This window comes from Tursiops truncatus, chromosome 5, assembly GCF_011762595.2.
Source record: "Tursiops truncatus isolate mTurTru1 chromosome 5, mTurTru1.mat.Y, whole genome shotgun sequence".
NCBI classification, from domain to species: Eukaryota; Metazoa; Chordata; class Mammalia; order Artiodactyla; family Delphinidae; genus Tursiops; species Tursiops truncatus.
In genome coordinates, this window is record NC_047038.1 from 135917548 (window position 1) to 135939807 (window position 22260).

At 40.0% G+C, this 22260-nt stretch overlaps 1 protein-coding gene across 1 annotated transcript in view; it reads right to left on the reverse strand.

Annotated features, from left to right (window-relative positions):
- Nucleotides 1-21165, reverse strand: part of GRIA2 (glutamate ionotropic receptor AMPA type subunit 2) — a 143652-nt gene extending 122487 nt beyond the window's left edge. The window contains exons 1-2 of the mRNA XM_073805621.1: nucleotides 20823-21165; nucleotides 20124-20264 (exon numbers count right to left, since the gene is read on the reverse strand). Of these exons, the coding sequence (XP_073661722.1) occupies nucleotides 20124-20264; nucleotides 20823-20910 (229 nt within the window). The 5' untranslated portion in view covers nucleotides 20911-21165. The remainder of the gene's footprint in view (nucleotides 1-20123; nucleotides 20265-20822) is intronic.
- Between the last annotated feature and the right edge of the window lie 1095 nt (nucleotides 21166-22260).

The following is a 22260-nucleotide window of genomic DNA, read 5'->3' on the forward strand; positions in this document are numbered from 1 at the left end:
GGATTCTGTTTGCTAGCATTTTGTTGAGGATTTTTGCATCTATATTCATCAGTGATGTTGGTCTGTAATTTTCTTCTTTTGTAGTGTCTTTGTCTGGTTTTGGTATCAGGGTGATGATTTGATACCATCATAGAATGAGTTTGGGAGTGTTCCATCCTCTGCAACTTTTTGGCAGAGTTTGAGAAGGACCGGTGTTAGCTCTTCTCTAAATGTTTGATAGAATTCACCTGTGAAGCCATCTGGTTGTGGACTTTTGTTTGTTGGAAGATTTTTAATCACAGTTTCAATTTTATTACTTGTGATTGGTCTGTTCATATTTTCTGTTTCTTCCTGGTTCAGTCTTAGAAGGTTATACCTTTCTAAGAATTTGTCCATATCTTCCAGGTTGTCCATTTTATTGGCATAGAGTTGCTTGTAGTAGTCTCTTAGGATGCTTTGTATTTCTGCGGTGTCTGTTGTAACTTCTCTTCTTTCATTTCTAACTTTATTGGTTTGAGTCCTCTCCCTTTTTCTTGATGAGTCCAGCTAATGGTTTATCAATTTTGTTTATCTTCTCAAAGAACCAGCTTTTAGTTTTATTGATCTTTGCTACTGTTTTCTTTGTTTCTATTTCATTTATTTCTGCTCTGATCTTTATGATTTCCTTCCCTCTACTAACTTTGGGTTTTGTTTGTTCTTCTTTCTCTAGTTCCTTTATGTGTAAGGTAAAATTGTTTATTTGAGATGTGTCTTGTTTCTTGAGGTAGGCTTGTATAGCTATAAACTTCTCTCTTAGAACTGCTTTTGCTGTGTCCCATAGGTTTTGGATAGTCGTGTTTTCATTGTAATTTGTCTCTAGGTATTTTTTGATTTCCTCTTTGATTTCTTCAGTGATCTCTTGGTTATTTAGTAACATATTGTTTACCCTCCACGCGTTTGCGTTTTTTACGTTTCTTTTCCCTGTAATTGATTTCCAATCTCTTAGCGTTGTGTCAGAAAAGATGTTTGATATGATTTCAACTTTCTTGAATTTACTGAGGCTTGATTTGTGACCCAAGATGTGATCTATCCTGGAGAATGCTCCGTGTGCACTTGAGAAGAAAGTGTAATCTGCTATTTTTGGATGGAATGTCCTATAAATATCAATTAAATTTATCTGGTCTATTGTGTCATTTAAAACTTGTGTTTCCTTATTAATTTTCTGTTTTGATGATCTGTCCATTGGTGTAAGTGAGGTGTTAAAGTCCCCCACTATTATTGTGTTACTGTTGATTTCCTCTTTCATAGCCATTAACAGTTGCCTTGAGGTGCTCCTATGTTGGGTGCAATTATATATTTATAATTGTTATATCTTCTTCTTGGATTGATCCCTTGATCATTATGTAGTGGCCTTCCTTCTCTCTTGTAATATTCTCTATTTTAAAGTCTATTTTATCTGATATGAGTATTGCTACTCCAGCTTTCAAAAGATATTCCATGGAATATCTTTTAATATCCAAAAGATATTCCATGGAATAGCTTTTTCCATGCCTTCACTTTCAGTCTGTATGCATCCCTAGGTCTGATTTGGGTCTCTTGTAGACAGCATATATATGGTTCTTGTTTTTTTATCCATTCAGCAAGCCTGTATATTTTTTCTTATTTATTTTTTTTTTAATTTTTTTTTTTTTTGCGGTACGCGGGCCTCTCACTGTTGTGGCCTCTCCCGTTGAGGAGCACAGGCTCCAGACGCGCAGGCTCAGCGGCCATGGCTCACGGGCCTAGCCGCTCTACGGCATGTGGGATCTTCCCAGACCGGGGCACGAACACACGTCCCCTGCATCGGCAGGCAGACTCTCAACCACTGCGCCACCAGGGAAGCCCAGCAAGCCTGTATCTTTTGGTTAGAGCACTTAATCCATTCACGTTTAAGGTAATTATCAATATGTATGTTCCTATTACCATTTTTTTAATTGTTATGGGGTTTTTTTGTAGGTCCTTTTCTTCTCTTGTGTTTTCCACTTAGAGAAGTTTCTTTAGCATTTGTTGTAGAGCTGGTTTGGTGGTGCTGAATTCTCTTAGCTTTCGCTTGTCTGTAAAGCTTTTGATTTCTCCGTCGAATCTGAATGAGATCCTTGCCAGGTAGAGTAATCTTGGTTGTAGGCTCTTCCCTTTCATCACTTTAAATATATAATGCCACTCCCTTCTGGCTTGTAGAGCTTCTGCTGAGAGATCAGCTGTTAACTTTATGGGAGTTCCCTTGCATGTTACTGGTCATTTTTCCCATGTTGCTTTCAATAATTTTTCTTTGTCTTTAATTTTTGTCAGTGTGACTGCTATGTGTCCCGCCATGTTTCTCCTTGGGTTTATCCTGCCTGGGACTCTCTTTGCTTCCTGGATTTGGGTGGCTATTTCCTTTCCCATGTTAGGGAAGTTTTCAACTATAATCTCTTCAAATATTTTCTTGGGTCCTTTCTCTCTCTCTTCTTCTTCTGGGACCCCTATAATGTGAATGTTGTTGCAGTTAATGTTGTCCCAGAGGTCTCTTAGGCCGTCTTCATTTCTTTTCATTCTTTTTTCTTTATTTTCTTCCACAGCAGTGAATTCCACCATTCTGTCTTCCAGGTCACTTATCCGTTCTTCTGCCTCAGTTATTCTGCTATTGATTCCTTCTAGTGTATTTTTCATTTCAGTTATTGTATTGTTCATCTCTGTTTGTTTGTTCTTTAATTCTTCTAGGTCTTTGTTAAACAATTCTACATCTTCTTGATCTTTCCCTCCATTCTTTTTCCGAGGTCCTGGATCATCTTCACCATCATTATTCTGAATTCTTTTTCTGGAAGGTTGCCTATCTCCACTTCATTTAGTTGTTTCTCTGGGGTTTTATCTTGTTCCTTCAACTGATACAAAGTCCTCTGTCCTTTCCTTTTGTCTGTCTTTTCTGTGATTGTGGTTTTCCTTCCACAGGCTGCAGAACTGTAGTTCTTCTTGCTTATGCTGTCTGCCCTCTGGTCCAGGACAGCTTCAATATAAATGTTCCAGATTCTGCCAGGCGGGGCGGAGATCTACTCCCCTCCAGGCTGCCCAGCACAAGCCTCATATGTGAGTCCCTGGCTTATTAAATCTGAACCTACTGATCTGAAGCGTCTGCCTCTTTCTTTGGTCTCTCCCTGCCCCACCCCTTACAGGAACCAATTTGTGAACCAGCTTCCCTGCCAGTGATGGTGTTTCCCCAAGCCTTCACCTCTCAGGCTTGCCTCTCTCTGCCTGGTCTCAGCTCAGATCTCACCCACTCCAAGAGCACACCTGTTTCTCCAGCCAGTTTTCCCATCATATGGGGATTTCCTTTCACACACAGACCTCAACCTACAATTGTGTCTCTCCTGTGTGTGGATTTGGTATCACTCACCCCATCCTAATGCTCCGGGAGGATGTACACCTCCCCAGGATTCCTTGCCATGAACCTCTGTGCTTACAACCACGCTTCACGGGAGATGGACGATACCAGATTCCGTTAAGCCCATGTGAAGCCAAACCATGCGCACATTATGCACAGACACACACAACAGCCATAAAGAAAAGGGACGTCTTTTCTTTATCTCCTTTCCCAGTAAGAAGACTGGCAAAACATGAATGGAAAATAACCTAGGACGACACAACTCACAAGAATGATTGCTTCCTCGACACTTCAAAGGAGCTTAATGCCCTTCAGTGCTTTAAACTTTTCACATTTAGGGGACATTTATTAAAGAAAGAAAATAAAATAAAATGCTTTGTCGTTCAGCTGTGCCATCATGAAATTGAATTTGTAGGAATAAGCATTTTCTTCTCCTTTCAACTCCTTCAGTAGAGTTTAAAGAAATGTCAGTTTCTTATCCTTTCAAATCTAAGGTGTTTTATCGTCATAGGTAATTATAAACATTTCAAAGCTGGGTGAAATACCTTAACCTCTAGCAACCTCGTAAAGTAAATAGAGAGCTATTGCCCAAACTAGCTCAAATCAAACAAACAGAGTCAGTTCTCATTATTCGCTAATTTTGTATTTGTAACCTCGCCTACTCACTCAGATTTATTTATAACCCCCTAATCAATACCGGCAGCCCCTTTGCAGTCATTCACGGGTGTGCCAGTGATCGCCCGATACACAGGTTGCCCAGCTGTGGTCAAACAAGACAAGAATGCCTCTTGCTTCAGCCCTCATACTACAAACAAGTGTCTCTTTCCCAGTTTACGTAGTGCCACGTGTTTTGCATTTTTGTGCTTTTTGTTAGTGCTTTTGCCGTTTAAAATGGCCCCCAAGCTTAGTGCTGAAGTCTTGTGCTCCTAAGAGCAAGGTGGCATTTGTTTGGCTAAAGAGACACCAACCTATTCTGAGACTGTCTTGAAGAGTTATACCTAATAACGTTTAACCAAACATTGGCTTTTTCCCTTCCTACTCATTGCATGGCTATTTGAAAATATAGCTTTTGTGGAATTTTGAAAACCATAGAGAATCACTGGGATAAGAGAAATATATTTCCAAATAATGATATAAACAATACAAACACAAAGACTGAACATTAGAATGAGGAAAACAGAGGAGCAGGTAGGTAAATGTGAGCAATGACATAAATAATGTTAGATATTAGGCTTGTGCATCCCACTTTCCTGACTTATTTCATCTTTGCTCAGGTGTGAGTTCTAGCCTGCTGGCCACGAGTTTAATGTTAGGGCATCAACAATATATATTAAATAAGGCAACTGAAACAGAGACACACATCAAAGTCACGTATTGATTAGTTGATGAAAATGTGGTGACCAGAGGCTCTATACTTCCCGGGAGCAATGGTCAGTATTCTCTAATTCAGTGTTCACAGCGATTGTATAGAACAACTACAGTGAATAATGAAAATCAACTGTACTTTTGTGGAAAGAGTGTTAAACTCTTCTGAAGAGTCATATGACATGAGTAATCTCACCAGCACCTCTATCATCAGAAAGCATTCAAATCCATCTCCCTGAATTTCATCAGAAAAAAAGAGTATTTCATGAACTGCACCTTCTCTCAGCCAGAAATGTATCATTCATGTGATTGCCCAGTCAGTTGTTCTTTCATTTTCTGAGGCTAAGGATCTCCATTATCACCAAGAAAAAGGAAATGTTAACAGTGAAAACATAAAATCCCGAACTCTCCAGGGCTCTCTTTCTTTATTCAAATACTTAATATTTTTTTCTACTTAATATTTTTACCCTATTTGATCATTAATGATGTATCTGGTAAAACATAGGTGAAGCCTCAACCGGGCTGATTTTTAGAGTTAAGATCCTAGAAATGAAGCTTATGGTGATCTTCACATTCAAAATTCAAAAGCCATATGCCTAAGATGAAATATCAAAGAGATATAAAAAATCCAACTACGTTGGCAACATAAAGAAGGAGATGGCAAAGATGAAGGTGGTGAATACAGTCGTCCCTTGGAATCCAAGGGGAATTGGTCCTTGGATACAAAACTCTCAGGATGCTCAAGTCCTTTATAACCCAAATCCTTTATATAAAATACATAGTATTTACATATAACCTATGCACATCCTCCCATATAGTTCAAATCATCTCTACATTACTTATAATACTTAATACAATGTAAATTCTATGCAAATAGTTGTAAATACAATGCAAATGCTATGTAAATAGTTGCCCCCACGAGGCAAATTCAAGTTTTGTTTTTGGGAACTTTCTGGAATTTTTTTTCCAAATATGTTTGATCCGTGGTTGGTTGAATCTATGGACCTGGAAACTGCAGATACAAGGGGTCAACTGTGTATAGGTTTTACAGAACTGTTGCAAAGAGCAAAGAAAAGCAACTTGTAATTAAATGCAAGATGAAATAAGAGTCAGCAATGTGGCATGACTCTTTGGAACCAATCAGATATCTAATATTATTTAAGTTATTGCTCACATTTACCACCTGCTCATCTGTTCTCCTCATTCTAACGCTCAGCCTTTGCTGTTTGTATTGTTTTTATCATCACTTATAAATATGTTTCTCTTAGCCCTGTGAGTCTCTGTGGTTTTCAAAATTCCACAAAAGCCATTCAGTGACTAGGAAGGGAAAAGGCAGGTGTTTGGTTAAGCATTATTAGGTATAGCTGTTCAAGACAATCTCAGCATTGGTTAGTGTTGTCTTTAGCCAAGCAAATGATATGTAATTTCTTTTAGTTGCATGATATTAGTAAAAATTAAAAAAGGACAGCTTCATGAAAAAGTTGATGGGTGTCCTACTTTCAAATGTTAACATTTGAAATGTTACATTAAATAAATTCTAAATAAGAGCAGAAGTCAACTAAACAGCTATCTAGAAAGAAATAATAAAGAAAATGGAGGAGGGAAAATCCTCTAAGTAGTAATGGCTAAGAATTTTCCAGATCTGAAAGGGGAGTCTGTTTTCAAATTGAATATTGAGTAGGATGGGGAAATAAATGCCCATCTGGGAAAATCACTATGAAATTTTTTTTAGGAGACTAAAGATAAAGAAAATCCCAGAAGCTTCCAAACAGGAAATAGTAAAGGCACAAAAGAACAAGGACACAACATGTTATAATAGAACATATGTAGGATTCCTTCTGCATTCTAAGAAAATGTGATTTTTATCCTAGAAATCAGTATCCAGCAAGGCTTATATATCTATGTATGCGTGCTTTTATATATATATATATATACATATACATATACAGAGAGAGAGAGAGAGAGAGAGGATGAAGTTAGGAAGTTTCATTATTTTAGAAAATTGTTTTAAAATAATTATTATAAATGATAAAGAAAAATGGATTTAGCGTATGAAGAAATAAGCCAAGAGTTAGAAACACAAACGGTCAACCACAGAAAGATGGTGCTATCCCTGCATAGGAGGATTCAGACCAGTCAGTCCAGACTGCATGAGGAAGATGGAAGCAAGTCTCTGGAAAACTAGAATTCAAGAACTAGATACACAATAGGAAGAGCCTACAGAGATATTAAGGCTACATCATGCAAGAGGAAATGTGGGAAATTCAAATATCCAGGAAAGAAAAAACAGTCTGCAATGAAAAATACTCAAATAGCTATAGATAATTATGTAAATAATACTTATTTAATTTCCAGCTTTCAGAATAAACTTATATACAAAGTATATGTATGTAAGGCCAATTATAAACACAGAGGAGAATGTAAATATTCTCAATTTGGATTCAATAATGTTATCACCTCATAAGGTAGGCAGTTGCAAGAGAACGTCTGTAACTGTTGAAATAAGAGGTATGGTTCTGAGTATATTGATACAAGCTATAATGAAAAACAGAGCAATATAAAATTGATGGTATGATCATGTTATGAATATAGAGTTAACCACTAGCAGAATAACAGAGACGGTTAAAAGTGGCCATCTCTAGAGAAAGACTAGACATGTAAGGAGAGAGACGTAAATTGTTTTCCACTCTGTCTTTCTATGTGATTAGAAGTTTTAAATGTGTGCAGATGTACTGGAGGGGAAAAATTCCAAAAAAAAAAATCTTTGAAACAATACTTGAAAAATAATCCTATGCAAAATTGAAAGGAACAATAATAAACTTAGGCAAAAAATTAAGTAGGTTTTGATGGGCAAAGGGGTCGCAGTTATTGTAGACATTAATAACCTTCTCCAACATACTGTTCTCCTCCTTGGACCCAAGGACAGTTAGTCTCCACTGCCTTGGAGCTGGACACAGCCATGTGAATAGCTCTACCCAGTGAAACGGCTGCTGAAGTGGCCTGGTCCTTGTCTGGCCACAGCATGTAACTGCCCGATGGGCAACTCCCTAGCCCCATCTTCCTCTCCCACACTGATCTTGACTAAATAACTTATGCAACTCAATGGGGAAAAAAATACCAAGATGGCAATGAAATTTGGGTACAAGATTGTAATAAACAATTTGTGAAAAAAGAAACATAAATGTGTAACAAACGTGAAAACTTGTTTTATATAACAAAAAGGATCTTCTGGTGAAGAAATATATAAGGATGTTTAAAAGTACTAACACTGATCTGAGGGTCTGTGAGATTAGACTTTTTATAGACTGTTGCTAGGATTATAAATTGGTATGGCTTTCCTTAGCGTTTACCAGAAATACTTAACTAAATGCTTCATGGCCTTTTATCCAGTGATAATACTTCAGTCATCAGAAATGAGGGAAAATACATATGCAGAAGATTTGTATTTGCAGCAATATTTTATAATGGATAAAAGAAGGATTCAAAAAAAATCTGTAAAAATAGGAGACGAGGGCTTCCTTGGTGGTGCAGTGGTTGACAGTTCGCCTGTCGATTCAGGGGACGCGGGTTCGCGCCCCGGTCCGGGAAGATCCCACATGCCGCGGAGCGTCTGGGCCCGTGAGCCATGGCCGCTGAGCCTGCGCGCCCGGAGCCTGTGCTCCGCAGCGGGAGAGGCCACAACAGTGAGAGGCCCGCGTAACGCAAAAAAAAAAAAAAAAAATAGACGATTAATTAATCTAGGGGATAAGTATTACTAACCCATGAAAATTAAGTTTATAAATGGCTTTACTGCCATCCAAAAATGTTTCAGGTATGACATTAAGTACAAAAGAACGCTGGTAAATATTAACAAGTGATTATTTTTTGAGTAAAATTAATGTTGATTTTTATTTTCTTTTGTGTTTTCCAAGTTTTCCACCTAATAAGTACTTTTATAATTAGGAAAATTTTTCTAATCAGAACTTTAGAAAGTTTTTATGTTAATTTTGGAGGAAGATTTAAATAAATGTGTCCTGAATTACATTCACCTGAGAAACATTATGATGTACAAATGCCTTGAGAAAACTTAGAGCTAAATAAAAATGAATGGAAATAAGGACAAATATGATTACAGAGTGCTTTGAAACCTGAATTTGCCAAAGAGAATTAAAAGTAAATGGAAAGCTAATTCAAACGTTGAGGTTTTTAAATCAAAACAAAAAATTATTATGACATATATTAATATCCATTTAGACACAAGTGTAAGTACAGCCAAAAAAAAAAGTAAGAAAAGAGAAGCAGAAGTCATCCCTTAAAAGAGAACAGGGTCTGTGCTCCATGGAGTCCTTTAGAAAAATCTGTTAAGTCCACCTTTGTCCTGTGGGACCAGAACTACATTACATACACCCTTAGTGGTACATCAGCATCTTTAGTTCTGAAAAATGGCTTTTCTGACTTTCCTTTGCCTTTAGGAGTAGAGTAAGGAATGAGACCAAGCCAATGTTAGGAAAATATTTAATTTGTTTAAAGTATTAGCATAAAAAATTAACACTGAAGTTCTGCCTATGTAACTGTTTTATGTTCATCCAGGTAACATTTTTCTATTCTCCAAAAGATATTAAAATAGAAACAGATGACTAGAGACTTAAAGAAACTGAATGAAATACATTTTGTAAAATTGTTATCTCGAAAGTTAAAATCTTTCCATTTTAATGATCATGGAAAGGCACTTCAGGGCCACATTAAGTTCAGAGTTCCACAAAATGTAGTTGTTAAAGATTTATAAATTCCCTGATGCTTGGCCAGAAATACACAGTGCATGCCATCCACCATAAAGCAAACCGAAAGCATTCGTTGACGAAATTAACAGTTTAGTATTGTATTTAGCATTCCAGTTTAAATCAGATTTATACCATAGATAGCTGGATACTTGGCTTTAGAGAGACCACATAACTAGTTTTTAAGACACAGGCTTTTACGCCTATTCTCCATCTCCAGAATAATCCTATAATGTATGATTCCCTTTTACAAAGGTGGAAACGGAGACTTAGCTGCGCTAAACAACTTGTCTGATGCCACACATCTAACAGTAGGACCAGAATTCCGTTCCAAGTTCAGACTCAACTAACGCTCTTCTGTGTCCCAGGACACCATGGCTGCAAACTGCAAAGAAGCATCGTCTTTTATTTTTGTAGAGAAAACGCTTGCGCATTTATCATTAAGATGACGATTCTTGACTTGTCTGTGTTCTGAGAGATAAAGAAAAAAACCGAAACACTATTGTTCCTCGATATTCCCTCTGAATTGTTGCCTCTGTTCCTAAAATTTCCTCTCCAGATGGAAATTAATAATAACACTGTAAACTAGTAAAAACTTAAAAACTGATAAAACGAATAAAGCTACAAACTGTGAAAGTGCTCAGGAATTACAAAGCTCAATACCTCCATTTCATACACAAACTGAAAATGAGATTGAAATCTTTCAATTCCTCCCAAGCACAAGATAAGATATGAATAAAGAAGAAACTCATGCCCTAAACTGAAGTGTATCTCTCTAGAAAAACTAGCAAACACACACTTTCCCTACCACGGCTGGAGATCGGCACTTCCAGAACTTTCCTTGCCAAATTCTTGTGAGGAGGAGAGACTTTTTTTTTAAGGGAAACCCTCCTCCCATTCTAGAATCCAGGAGCTACTTCTGTGGTAGCTGGATTATTGAAAACAGGCAGTCCTTTTCAATATCTGCAATTCACAATAAAGAGCTTACATGAAACCTTTGAGGAATATGTTTAAAATGTTCCAAATGAGTGCCACTAAAATGTAGATGACAATATTCCCCAATATATGGACTAAACTGATCCCCCTACACCTTACAATCTTTATTCTTCAGATTGAAACTACTCATTGTGTTCTGCGTTTCAGTCCCAAATTGCGCTTCAATAATTTTTTGCGTGACTAACTTTAATGACAAAAAACCCTATATATCACTCAAGAATTATCATTAATTTTGTTAAATATTCTTGTAAGACATGCTAACATATTTTAAAATATATCTAGGATTGTAATGACCATTATCTAGATGTTAAAAAAGGAGAATAGGGCTTCCCTGGTGGCGCAGTGGTTGAGAGTCCGCCTGCCGATGCAGGGGACACGGGTTCGTGCCCCGGTCCGGGAAGATCCCACGTGCCGCGGAGCGGCTGGGCCCGTGAGCCATGGCCGCTGAGCCTGTGCTCCGCAACAGGAGAGGCCACAGCAGTGAGAGGCCCGCGTACCGCAAAAATAAAAAAAAAATAAAAATAAATAAAGGAGAATAAATCACCACCAGATAACAAACTAAAAGACAATTTTTTCTGTGTTCTGCTGATAAGCTCTATTAGCATTTATCAGTTGTTGTGTTGCTAAATCATCTCAGGAACCCCAAGCAGGAGATAAAGTTTATTACGACTCTCATAAATTCAAACCCTAGTAGTATGTTCCACATTACATATTTTTAGCTACAGCGTTTTCTGAAACTTTTCTGTCAATGTTTTACCGAGAACGACTCTTTTAACCAGCCTAGAATGATAAAATGCCTGAAAGTGGTGTTTTTGCCTATGAGGGATCCAGAATGTTTCTTTTCTTTCTTTTCTCCCTCTGGAAGTAGTTAATAGTATCTAACAAATTCTACGTATCAAAAGTAATATTATGATAAGAATTCAGTGTTTTATAGTAGCTCAATGTTAGTGTAGAAGCCTGACTGCAGCCATGCAAACTAAGCAAACACCAGGTCAACGAGAAGCTTAAACAGAAAGAGAGAGAAAAGGAAAAACTTCCCAGTTCCAAATTCCAACTCCTCTGCCTAGTACACCCAGTTACACTGCCTCTTGGAATGTTTCCTGTTTGTCCACAGTCCCCTTCTGACACATTAAGAAATCTTGCAATTTCAATCTACAACAAAGGATTTTTTTTTCCTTTTGGTGTGAAAATAATTATTTCAAAATGCTCATTCTATCCTTTTATTCTTGCATAAACAATAAAAATACATAATCACATATTGCTGACATATTCTTACTGCAGTGGACCCAATACTTATGCAAGGGAAATTGTAAAATGAATACTAATTCTGAAAGAGTATTTTAATGCAAAGTCTTAGTATCAGCTGCAAAAGGTTTAAGGGCTGAGAAAACCTTTTTTTTATCCAGTTATATAACATGACCTTCAATTAATTTTATGCTGAAGTTAGAAATGATTGACCAAGGCCATATTATGTTGTAGCGATGAAGAATTAGGTAACACTTCTCTATGTTTTCATAACAAGCATAGATACACTCAGTTTATATAAACATATTTCTATCACTTCAATCAGTATCACTGGGTTTTTATAAAGATTAGACGGAAAATATGTGCATTGAAGGGACACCTTCTGAGGTACTGAAATTTGATCAGAGTACAAGTATCAGAGCAGCATAAAGTGAATACCATAGTATTTATAGTTTGAAATTAACTTTACACAAAGGGTAAATAGCTCAGTAGAAATATGATGCCCTGTTCAGAGGACTGTAGACAAACTAGAATTCAGGCATTTCTCAATTCAATTCAGTTTGGGCTCATACTGTACATACTAAAATAAAATCAGGAAAAAAATGTAGATATTAACATAACTAAAACTATAAAGTGAAATTCTGAATAACAATTTAAATAGTAAAACAGTGACGGGTATATATCATTTCTTTAAGAAATGTTGAGGTGAAAAGTAAAACAATCTAAGAAACTATCTCCTCATAAATCCCCTTCTATAATGAATCCTTATCTCCCAAACCTACTTGTTCTATTCAGTTGAAGACTCTTATAATTGTCAAGGTTCTACATTTTAAAACTGTCCTTAACCTTAAGCTACACATTAGTACTAAGCATTTTGGATGATTTTTTGCAATATTATGTTAATTAACATATGAAAAATAAAACTATAATTACAAGTTGGGTTTTATTTTTGCTGAAGCAAGCTATCAATAGGATAAAGATAGCTAAATTACTGGAAAACAAATTCTAAGGATAAACTGCCAATACAAAAAAGAAAAAAAAGGCACGCATATAAAATTATCACACCCATTAGTGCAAATATTAAAGCAACTGGTCCGTAAGAAACTGTGTCTATAAATTTCTCATTCTCAAATATCTCTAAAAAAATATATTTTTGTAATTCGGTGCTTTGTAAAAATTTTGCTATGGTTACCAAGGGGGAAAGGAGGTAGGGAGGAATAAATTGGGAGGTTGGGATTGACACTACTATATATGAAATGGATAACTAATAAGGACCTACTGTATAGCACAGGGAACTCTACTCAATACTCTGTAATGACCTATATGGGAAAAGAATTTTTAAAAGAGTGGATACATGTATATGTATAACTGATTCACTTTGTTGTACAGCAGAAACTAACACAACATTGTAAATCAACTATATGCCAGTAAAAATTAATTAAAAATAAAATAAAATAAATATTGGAGTTTTTTTTAATTTAAATAAAAAATGAACGAATTCACAGAAAATTGTGGTATATAATATCCTGGGGATGGGGGAGATAAGACAATTCTGTGGCTATTCAAGATATACGAACAGTCACTTTTTGTGGAAAGTCCAAAACACAAATGGAAGTGGGGCACACCCATAATCCTCAGGGCCCTGAGAAAGGATCCCTGTATTCTAACCACTGCAACATGGCTTCTGCATCACCCCAACAGCATTTATTTCAGCAAAGCATTTTAACACGGAGCAATGTAGCTTTAGGGATAAATATAATAACTTTGAACATATCTAAGTTGTAGATGAAAATGAAAAATGTGTCACACCTCTATCTAAATAGGATCGGAGGCAGATTTTACCAAATAAATTCTTTCTTCTGAAATCCAAAAGTAGCGTGAGAGCAAAATTCTGACTTAAACAAGTATAATTCTATAACAAGAAATTCCGCTATATGCAGTCTGTGTAACAGATAAAAAAATCGTGAAGGATACAAAGCCAGCAGTAGCATGACCCTGCCATTAAGAAAGGCATGTTTTCATTCTCCACGTTAATTTTTAAATGCCTTCATTCTATAAATTAACATTATCAAAAATGACAAAATACTTTAAATTGAAGAGTAACCAAAAATAATAGGTATTAGACTACTAATGGACACCTCTGTAAGAATCACATTCATTTTTCTCCCAAATTAGTGAAACCTGCTTTGAGAAACCTTTTAGTTTGGGGAAATTTTTAAATCGTGGGTGATTTTGAGATTCGAAAAAAAATCGTGGGTAACCTTGAATTCAGCAACTAATTTTCCTATTGTATTGACGAGGCATAGTTACTTATGACATTTGGCAATGAGTTATTTAGAACATTAGAGAAAACCTCAGAAAATCTGAATGAAAATTGCTGGAATAAAAGAGCTAGGATTTTAATCATGTCTGGGGAGTCTTCAGTAGAATTCAGTTAAAGAAGAAAAATATAATTTACTCAGTGGCCACTAACATCCCAATAAAATGTTTAAATCTAATACAAGATTTTAGCTCTGTGGAGTATATCCTCTGCTTACCTAAAAAAAAAAAAAAAAAAAAAAAAAAAGCTTTTTCAATTTAAGTTTATTTCCTGTAATAGCATCTGCTCTGCAGATTAAGCACTTTCAGTGACTTTTTTTAAAAGGGAGGAGAACAGAGGAAGAGGAGGGAAAACACCCCACGCTCTTTGAAAAGTCAACCATACGGCAACACCTGATGAAATAACCAGGGAACAACTGGTCCTCTACAGCCTTCCTTAACATCGTCAGGGCTCCAGAACGTCTGAAAGTGTGAGTGTTTTTGGAAGAGATTCCGAGAGAGAGTCTGGGCTCTGGCATGAATCAGCATTTTACGGTCCTAATGTCAAGGTGCAATGACCCCATCACTTTAAAGGCTTGACATGAAAGGGAAACCTCTTGAGTCAGCAGGTTGAAGTCTGCAAGACCTCAGAAAGGAATAGCACAGGAATAAATTCCTGTTACTATGAAGCTTCTATAGTTTCATACAGTAACTTTTATTTAAATACTCAGTTTCTCACATCCTAAATAGAATATTTCAACCAAAGCCATTCTTTGATTTGTTCGGTATAATGTCTTTTCTTGAAATTCTCTTGTGATATACATGGAGTATGAAAGCTTAACTACAAAAAATCCAATGATAAATTAATTATTCTCACGTATTAAGAGCTACTTCATCCTTTGTAACTTCCAATTGCTTATAATCGAAGATTTACACCCCAGGTTGTAAGGTAGTGTGTTCTGGTACATTTGTCCCCAGTTTTCTTCACACCACAAATTCTCATAATTGCTTAAGAGCATCCAAGTTGATTCTGCTTTTATGAAATTTTGGCATACATTAAAGTGGGTAACTCCAGGCTCTCGTAATTACCTCGACAAAATGACAAAACATGATAGCCCAGCCAATCTATAATTACTCAAAATCTATAATTATAATATAACTATACAAACACACACACACAAATTCATGCAAAGTGTAATAAAGGTTTACCAAGCACCAATTAATGTGATGAACACAGATACACAATCTCAAAAATTCATGACTAAAATTCAATGATAATAAATATACCTTAAAATAATATCTGAAGGACCTACTGGATAGCACAGGGAACGCTACTCAATATTTTGTAGTAATAATAAAGGAAAATTATATATATATATATATATATGAATCGCTTTGCTGTGCACCTGAAACTAACACCACATTGTAAATCAACTCTACTCCCATAAAATAAGTAAATAAATAAGATCTGAAGAGTCAAGGTTAAAAAGCCTTGATTCTTTCTCCAAGGAAGAAGTGTACTTTTAGAATTCTCTCTCGTCCAAGAGCATTTATAATCAATTATGTTCCTGAATTTCTTTCCAAATCAAATTCACAAGAAGATTGAAGATAATCTATTTTTAAAATAAAATCGAAGGCACTCTTTTTAAAAGGAATTCGGAGTTATTTTTCAAACACATCATTTTAAGTGAGTTTTTCCAAAACAGATGCCATTTACACATATTTCTTCCATCTCTCTAAATGAATGGGTTTACGTTGCTTCAAAAGGCAGTGTGCGCAGCAGTTTTACAAAAGAACAGTATTTCTCCAACATCTCCATCTGCTGGCTTAGAGGAAAAGTAGATTTTATCTGGTGTTTCTTGAAATTTAATATTTTTATAATTTATTGTTATGAAATTGAAATATGAAACTATTAAATTATTTTTAAATAGCCTAATAGCTATTGGTCAAAGTCTTTCAGTAAAAAATAGGAAAGATTTTGAAGAGGACATTTACTATTTAATATTTTTAATTCCAAAGCCCTATGTGATCAAATACTCATGTTCATAGCCCTTTTAGACAGTTTTATGTTGTTTAAAATAAAACAAATTTACTAAAATAAAGTTTTAGTAAATAGTACATTAAGCTTTATTAAAACATTTTAGAATGTAAACATATGTAGTATTCGCCTAAAACCTGCTGTTGATTTTGTTAACCTAGACACAATGTGTGGTGTACACACATATGCCAATATCACATTTATTATTGTCACAAAAATGTTGAGTTACAGTAATAAATTGCTTTTGTAGAAAAACTACTAGAATATCTCCACATCCTCAGACTAAACTTCTTAGACGAGACCCAGCAGACAGTGCACAGGAAAGGCGCAGGCCAATAAGGATTTGAAAACTATTTGAAAGAGCATTGAGGGGAAAGGTTAGGAAAAAATGAATCACTATAGGAACAGCATTCATTTATTCTCTGACATCTAGAAGACACTCAGCAAATACTGAAGGGGGCAGGGGGGAAGGAAGGAAGGAAAGAATTCTTGAGGTCCATTACTGATTCAACTGTTGAATATCAGATGCTAATTTATTTATTTTTCTGATTTCATGGATTTTCTCATATTGAAGTCTTATGTTTGAGCAACCTTCAGGGAAAAAAAAAAAAACACCTCACTTTAGTAGGTTCTCTAGCTAATCAGAAAGAAGGAAGAAAGGAAGTGGGGAGGGAGGGGAAAATAAAAGGAGAAAGTAAGAAATTGGAAATCTGTCTTTATTTCCTCACGTACCCATGGAAACAAATGGGAACAAGTAGGTTCTTCTATTATTCCCACTGTGACTGTGAAAGAGGGAGTGGGAGGGAGTTCAGAGCCTGCACAGTCACTTACCCAGTTCAGAATATAATGACTTCATTTCGTTTGCATAACTTTAACCCATTCCATGGATCCTGCTGGACCCTGAAAGCCCCATCAGCCTCAGCAGTTCCAAAGAAGTCCCTCCATCTCAGGAATACAACCAAAATTAGCAGACTAATATCTTTTCTATTTTGAAATTATATTATTAAGGTTTACAACTCTGCTTTCTTAATATATTAAATTTATACGTTACATTTAGGGTTAAATTTACCCTATGGGATTTTTACGGTTTAACTCGGAGGAAGGACAAGCTACTTTATGAACACTGACTGATGATACACATTTTAATACTGGAGTGAAGAAGCAGAATTCCTTAGATTTCTGGAGGAAATGGAAGAAAGTCGGTTGGGTTTCTATCAACAGATTTGACATTGCTGCTTCCACTTCATATAGGAAAGAATCATGGACTCCCCTGTCTGAGAAGACAAGGAAACAAAGGCTAAGGAGAAAAAGCCTTGAGCATGATTTAAGTGATCAAGGCTCATCTTAATAAATTTGATATTAGAGATCTCCATTCATTTCTTGACTGCTAACTTTGTGAGTGTAGTTTATACAAGCATCTCTCTCTCTCTCTCTCTCTCTCTGAAAAGAGGTAAACTAATTTTACATCTTCTATTGCTCTTGGGGAAAAAAAAAAGGATACAAACACTCCATTTCATTTTGCAAACTCTAGATTGTAAAATTCCCAAAGGAATGAAGAAATTGAGTGCCTGGTCGATGAGTTAATGTCAACTCCAGAAAATTCTATTCAATGAGTCTCTCTTCCATACCAGGGCCTCAACTAGCTCTGCTCAGCAATCAGTAAGACTACTTATAACACGGGAGTTCCAGAGACCATGGCTCTGAATTCCCGTGTCAGGAACTTGAAAATGCATTCAATTCTTCACCATCATTTGTTTTACTGTCCTAGAATAATCCATGGAGGAGAAAATTTGGGACCTGGACACATGTAACTTTTTATCTCAGCTCCATTTTCTATGAAAAACAACAAGAAAAAAATCTGTGCAAAATGAAGATCTGATTTTCCCATTTTCTCAGAATTATGGTCAAGCAAATTAAATTGTGTTTTTTTTAAATGAAATCTATCTCTTATTACATGGATATACTCATTCTGTGGAAATGTATGGATTTATATATGTGTTGAATATATGTACAGTTTCTGCCTACATATCTTATTTCAATTAAATTTATATTAAATAAATCTACCCAAAAATACTGAGACTGAGGACCTAAACTAGTCACCTAACCTTACCTAACCATTACTTTTTAGTCTTTACAAAGGCCCAGCACAGTCATTCAGCATTTGGGATGAAGACATATTCATTGCTTTCAGGGGACCTATCTCCTGTGCTCTCAGCCAGGCCCTGGCATGATTTTCACCAATGAGTGAACTTCTCTGTCATTGACCATATTCAAATTCTTTTCACCTTGTTTTAAAAATCTAGATCCTTCCAATAATCATAGTCTTGCCTTAGGTTCATTACTTTCCACAGCATTTTCACACTAGTATACAATTACATACAGTCAGATACTTAGCACAATTGTGTGTCAAACTCACAATTCAGGGGAAAAAAATGGAAACCTAATATCAAATAAAATGAATAATCAAAATCTGATAGGTAAACAGGTCAAGCATAAAAAACCTTCAAAACTTAAACTACAGCCAGTTTCTTTGTATACATACATATATATATATAAATTTTCCAAGATATATATTATTATATTCTTCTATGGAGTTTTTTTTTAACTGCAAATCCACTTAAGCCTCTCTCTCTCTCTTTCCCTCTCTCCCTCTTTCCCTCTCCCTCTTTCTCTCTCTCTCCTCCCCACCATGCCCAGTTGCTTTTCTCACTTAGAACCAACATCTGAAGAAAACACACAACACTGAAATCCTCTTAAACAGGTTTTCATAAACAGTTGACTTCTAAGCATCTAACAGGACCGTGATGACGACCCCTGCTCTATCGGTCAAAGCCGGTGGTTTCGTTCCTTCATTCATTCGGTGGACGGGAGCTTCAAACCGAGCGGATGCTGTTTCTGACGCTACAGTCAAGCTAACCCATGGGCTCTACGATTAAGGCTTATCACAGAGCAGCGGGACGGCCACCAGCTGCCTGTCTACCGTGGGGACTCCGCGGTCGGCCTTTCTCTGCGGTCATGTTCCGCGGGCTCCTTTGCAAGTAGCCAGAGTGGGAGGGGAGCCATCTGCAAGTCCCCCCGCGAGACTGTCAACTGTGCAGTAAACACTGAGAACGTCAAGTCCGAAAAGAGTCCCCGCAACCCAGCCGGCAGGAAAGGATGCCAGCCGCTGGCAGAGGGCAGGGGGTCCGAGGGCGGCCGCGCCTGGACTCGGGCCCGCCAGCCTTCCCACGGAACCGCGCGGGGACTTAATTGCTTGGGTCCCAGCACTCTGAGGCCTGGATGGAGCTCCGCGGCCGGTCCCCGGACACCGCGCTCCGCGCCGGGACTAGCAGGACGGCTGCGAAGACTAAAATGGCTGGTCGGCGGCTTCTCCACCTTCCGAACTCGGCGCATCCCGCCGCTTTCGGGTCCTCCTCCTCCCGCTGCCTCGGCGGGAGCCCCGCGACCTGCGAACCAGCGCCCCGGCCGGCGAGGGCCCGCGGCGCCCCGGGCACGCTCGCCGCTGCGCTCGGGCCGCAGCTCCCGGGGCCGCGATCCCCGGCCTGCGTCAGCCGCGCCGCGCCCCTCGGGGGGCCTCGGGTGCCGAGCGCACTGCGGGACCGCTGTGACAACGTGTCCCGTCTCGGGGGAGCATACAGGCTCACGGGGTCCGCACGGGGACCCCGAGCGGGGCCTGCAGATTTCAACCCGGGGCCGTGGCGTCTACCCAGCAGCCCGACGGCGCGCCCCGGGGCACCGCGTGCTCGCGGGGCATAGGGGTGAAGGGCTCGCCTTGAAGACTCCAGCTACGCCGGTAGCCCTGCACCCAAGGGCGTCCCCTCACCTCCGACACCCACCCCACCCGAGCCCCAGAGCGCACACTCCCCGCCGCCTTTCGCTGGCTCTTCACCGCCCCCCAGGCCCCAGCCAGCGGGCGTCCGCGCGATCGCCTACACCTTCCCCCGACGCTGCCACACGCACGCGCGCGTGCAGTCACTGCGCCCCGACACGGACACGCAGGAACAGACACACACACCAGCCCGCTTTCCGCGTGCGGCCCCCCGAAAGGACATAAATATTCCTTACTCACAAGCATTGGTGACTGCGAAGCTGTTGGCTACCTCCAAATTGTCGATGTGGGGTGTCAGTCTGAACTCCGAAGTGGAGAACTGAACCATCCCTACCCGAAATGCACTGTATTCCTGATCGGCGCCCCTGGGAAACAGCCCCCCTGCAAAGAACAAACACCAAGCGGGAGGACAGTGTCAGCGCCCGGCGGAAAGCAGGGGAGCCCGCTAGCGCCCGACTGCCCCGGAGCCCCTCGTTCACACTAGCAGGCCGAATAAACACATCCACGGACCCGGGAGCCGGTGTGTGTGTGTGCGTGTGCGTGTGCGGGGGGGGCGGCAGCATCCTAGGCCGAGGGTCAAGGCACAGGGGGGCCCGAGGACAAGGTGGGTGGCCAGAAACATCCTCCCTCCCTAGTGATCACAAGCTGTGCGTTCAGAACCCCTACAGAACCTGAACAAACCGGAAGATGCTGTGACGGCAGAAGGAATAAAAATCTGGGGGTCATTAATGAGAAGCCCTTTCCCTCTCTTGTATCAGAGGCATAGTCTTCTGCCCTTGCCTCATCTTAAGAAAAACATATATATTCCAGGCAGTTTAAATCTGGAATGCAGTCAAGGTATGACATAAGTCTACATGACATGAATTAATTTGTCCACCGTGAACAAAGATTACCACCAAATTATGCACAATTCAAAAGCAGAGCACAAAGGGTACCTACCTATCTGTATGCTGTTAGAAGAGACACCAAAAATCAGTCCCCACAAAACAGGAGAAAGGAGGACAGATATATGCATAATCTTTTGCATTTCCAAGAAAAGTAGAGCATCCACAAAATACCCTTTTTTCCCCCCTTTTCCTCCTCTTCCTTCTTTGGCCGTTCTCCTCGGCAAATTAGATCCTCTGCATTTTGAGACAGCAATGTAGCACCGAGCTGCTAGAAACCCGACGTGGTGGCAGAGGAATCCCTATTTCCAAGGTCCTGCGGGTGGCTGCCGCCCTGCGCCCGGTCCCCGCTCGCGAAGTCCGGAGACTGGCTGGATGCAGCTTCCAGCAGGCTGCCGCTGTGGTCCCAGCGCCTCGGCACACTCAGCACCCTCCCATGCACTCACACACTCACCCTCGCGCGCTTCTCCCTCTCCCCGCTCTCACACGCGCGCGCGCGCGCACACACACACACGCACACACGCGCACACGCGCACACACACACACACACACGCACGCACGCGAGTCTCAGAGACGGGTCCGGCGCGCGTGCGCGAGTCGCGGCGGGCGGGCGGGCTGCCCGGGCGCCCCTCCCCCCGCGCGCCCCGCGCGCCACGGCGTCGCGCGCGCGGGGCTGGGAGCGCGGCTCGGAGCCGGGGTGCCGCGGCCCCCGGGCGAGACCTCGGGTCTCGCGAGCTGTCGCGCCCACCGGCGCTCGCCTTTCAGCACCGCGGACAGCGCCCCCGCTCCCGCCTGCGCGGCGCGGCGCGGCGCTACCTTTGTGCCGCCGCGGCAGCTGCGGCGCCGCGAGCTGCTCCAGCACGGACCGGACGCGGCAAAGCCCGTTTCCGGCTGCCGTGCGAAGCCGAGTGGCACTGTGCTGCTGGCGGTGAAGTGTTCTCTCACCAGGCCCTGCTGCCGTACGATACAAGCAATTCTGATTTTTATCTTCCAGAGCCTGTAAAACCCTCCTAGCAATAGGGAAACGCTGCCTGCCACCGCACCTGATCCACCAGGAAAGCAAGCGAGCAAACAAAACACCCATGAGGAGGGGTTCCAAAACTGTCAACTTTAGCTAAATGGGAGGTAGCCAGGATCCAGGGAAAACCCCGAGGTCTATCTTTAAAGGCCAAAGCCGCACAGGAGAAGATCGAGACTGAACCTTTGAAATACTTTGCATGGAAATCCCATCTTTACGCTGTGCCCAGCCTGCTGCGTGCGGGTCCCTCTCGCAGCTTTCACTGCAGACTTCCCCCCCTTCCCCCCCAACCCCGTCGTAGAGACATGTGTAGTCTTGGCTCCGTAGAAGTATGTCTTTACACAGCTTGAAAGCAGACGACTCCGTTTCAAGGAAAGCTTCGTAGGATAAAGAAATTAAAAGATGAAGCAAGTCTGGAAAGGCCGCTGAGCTGCACACCCTTTCCCAGAGACTGAGTTAGAAACCGGCTGCTGCA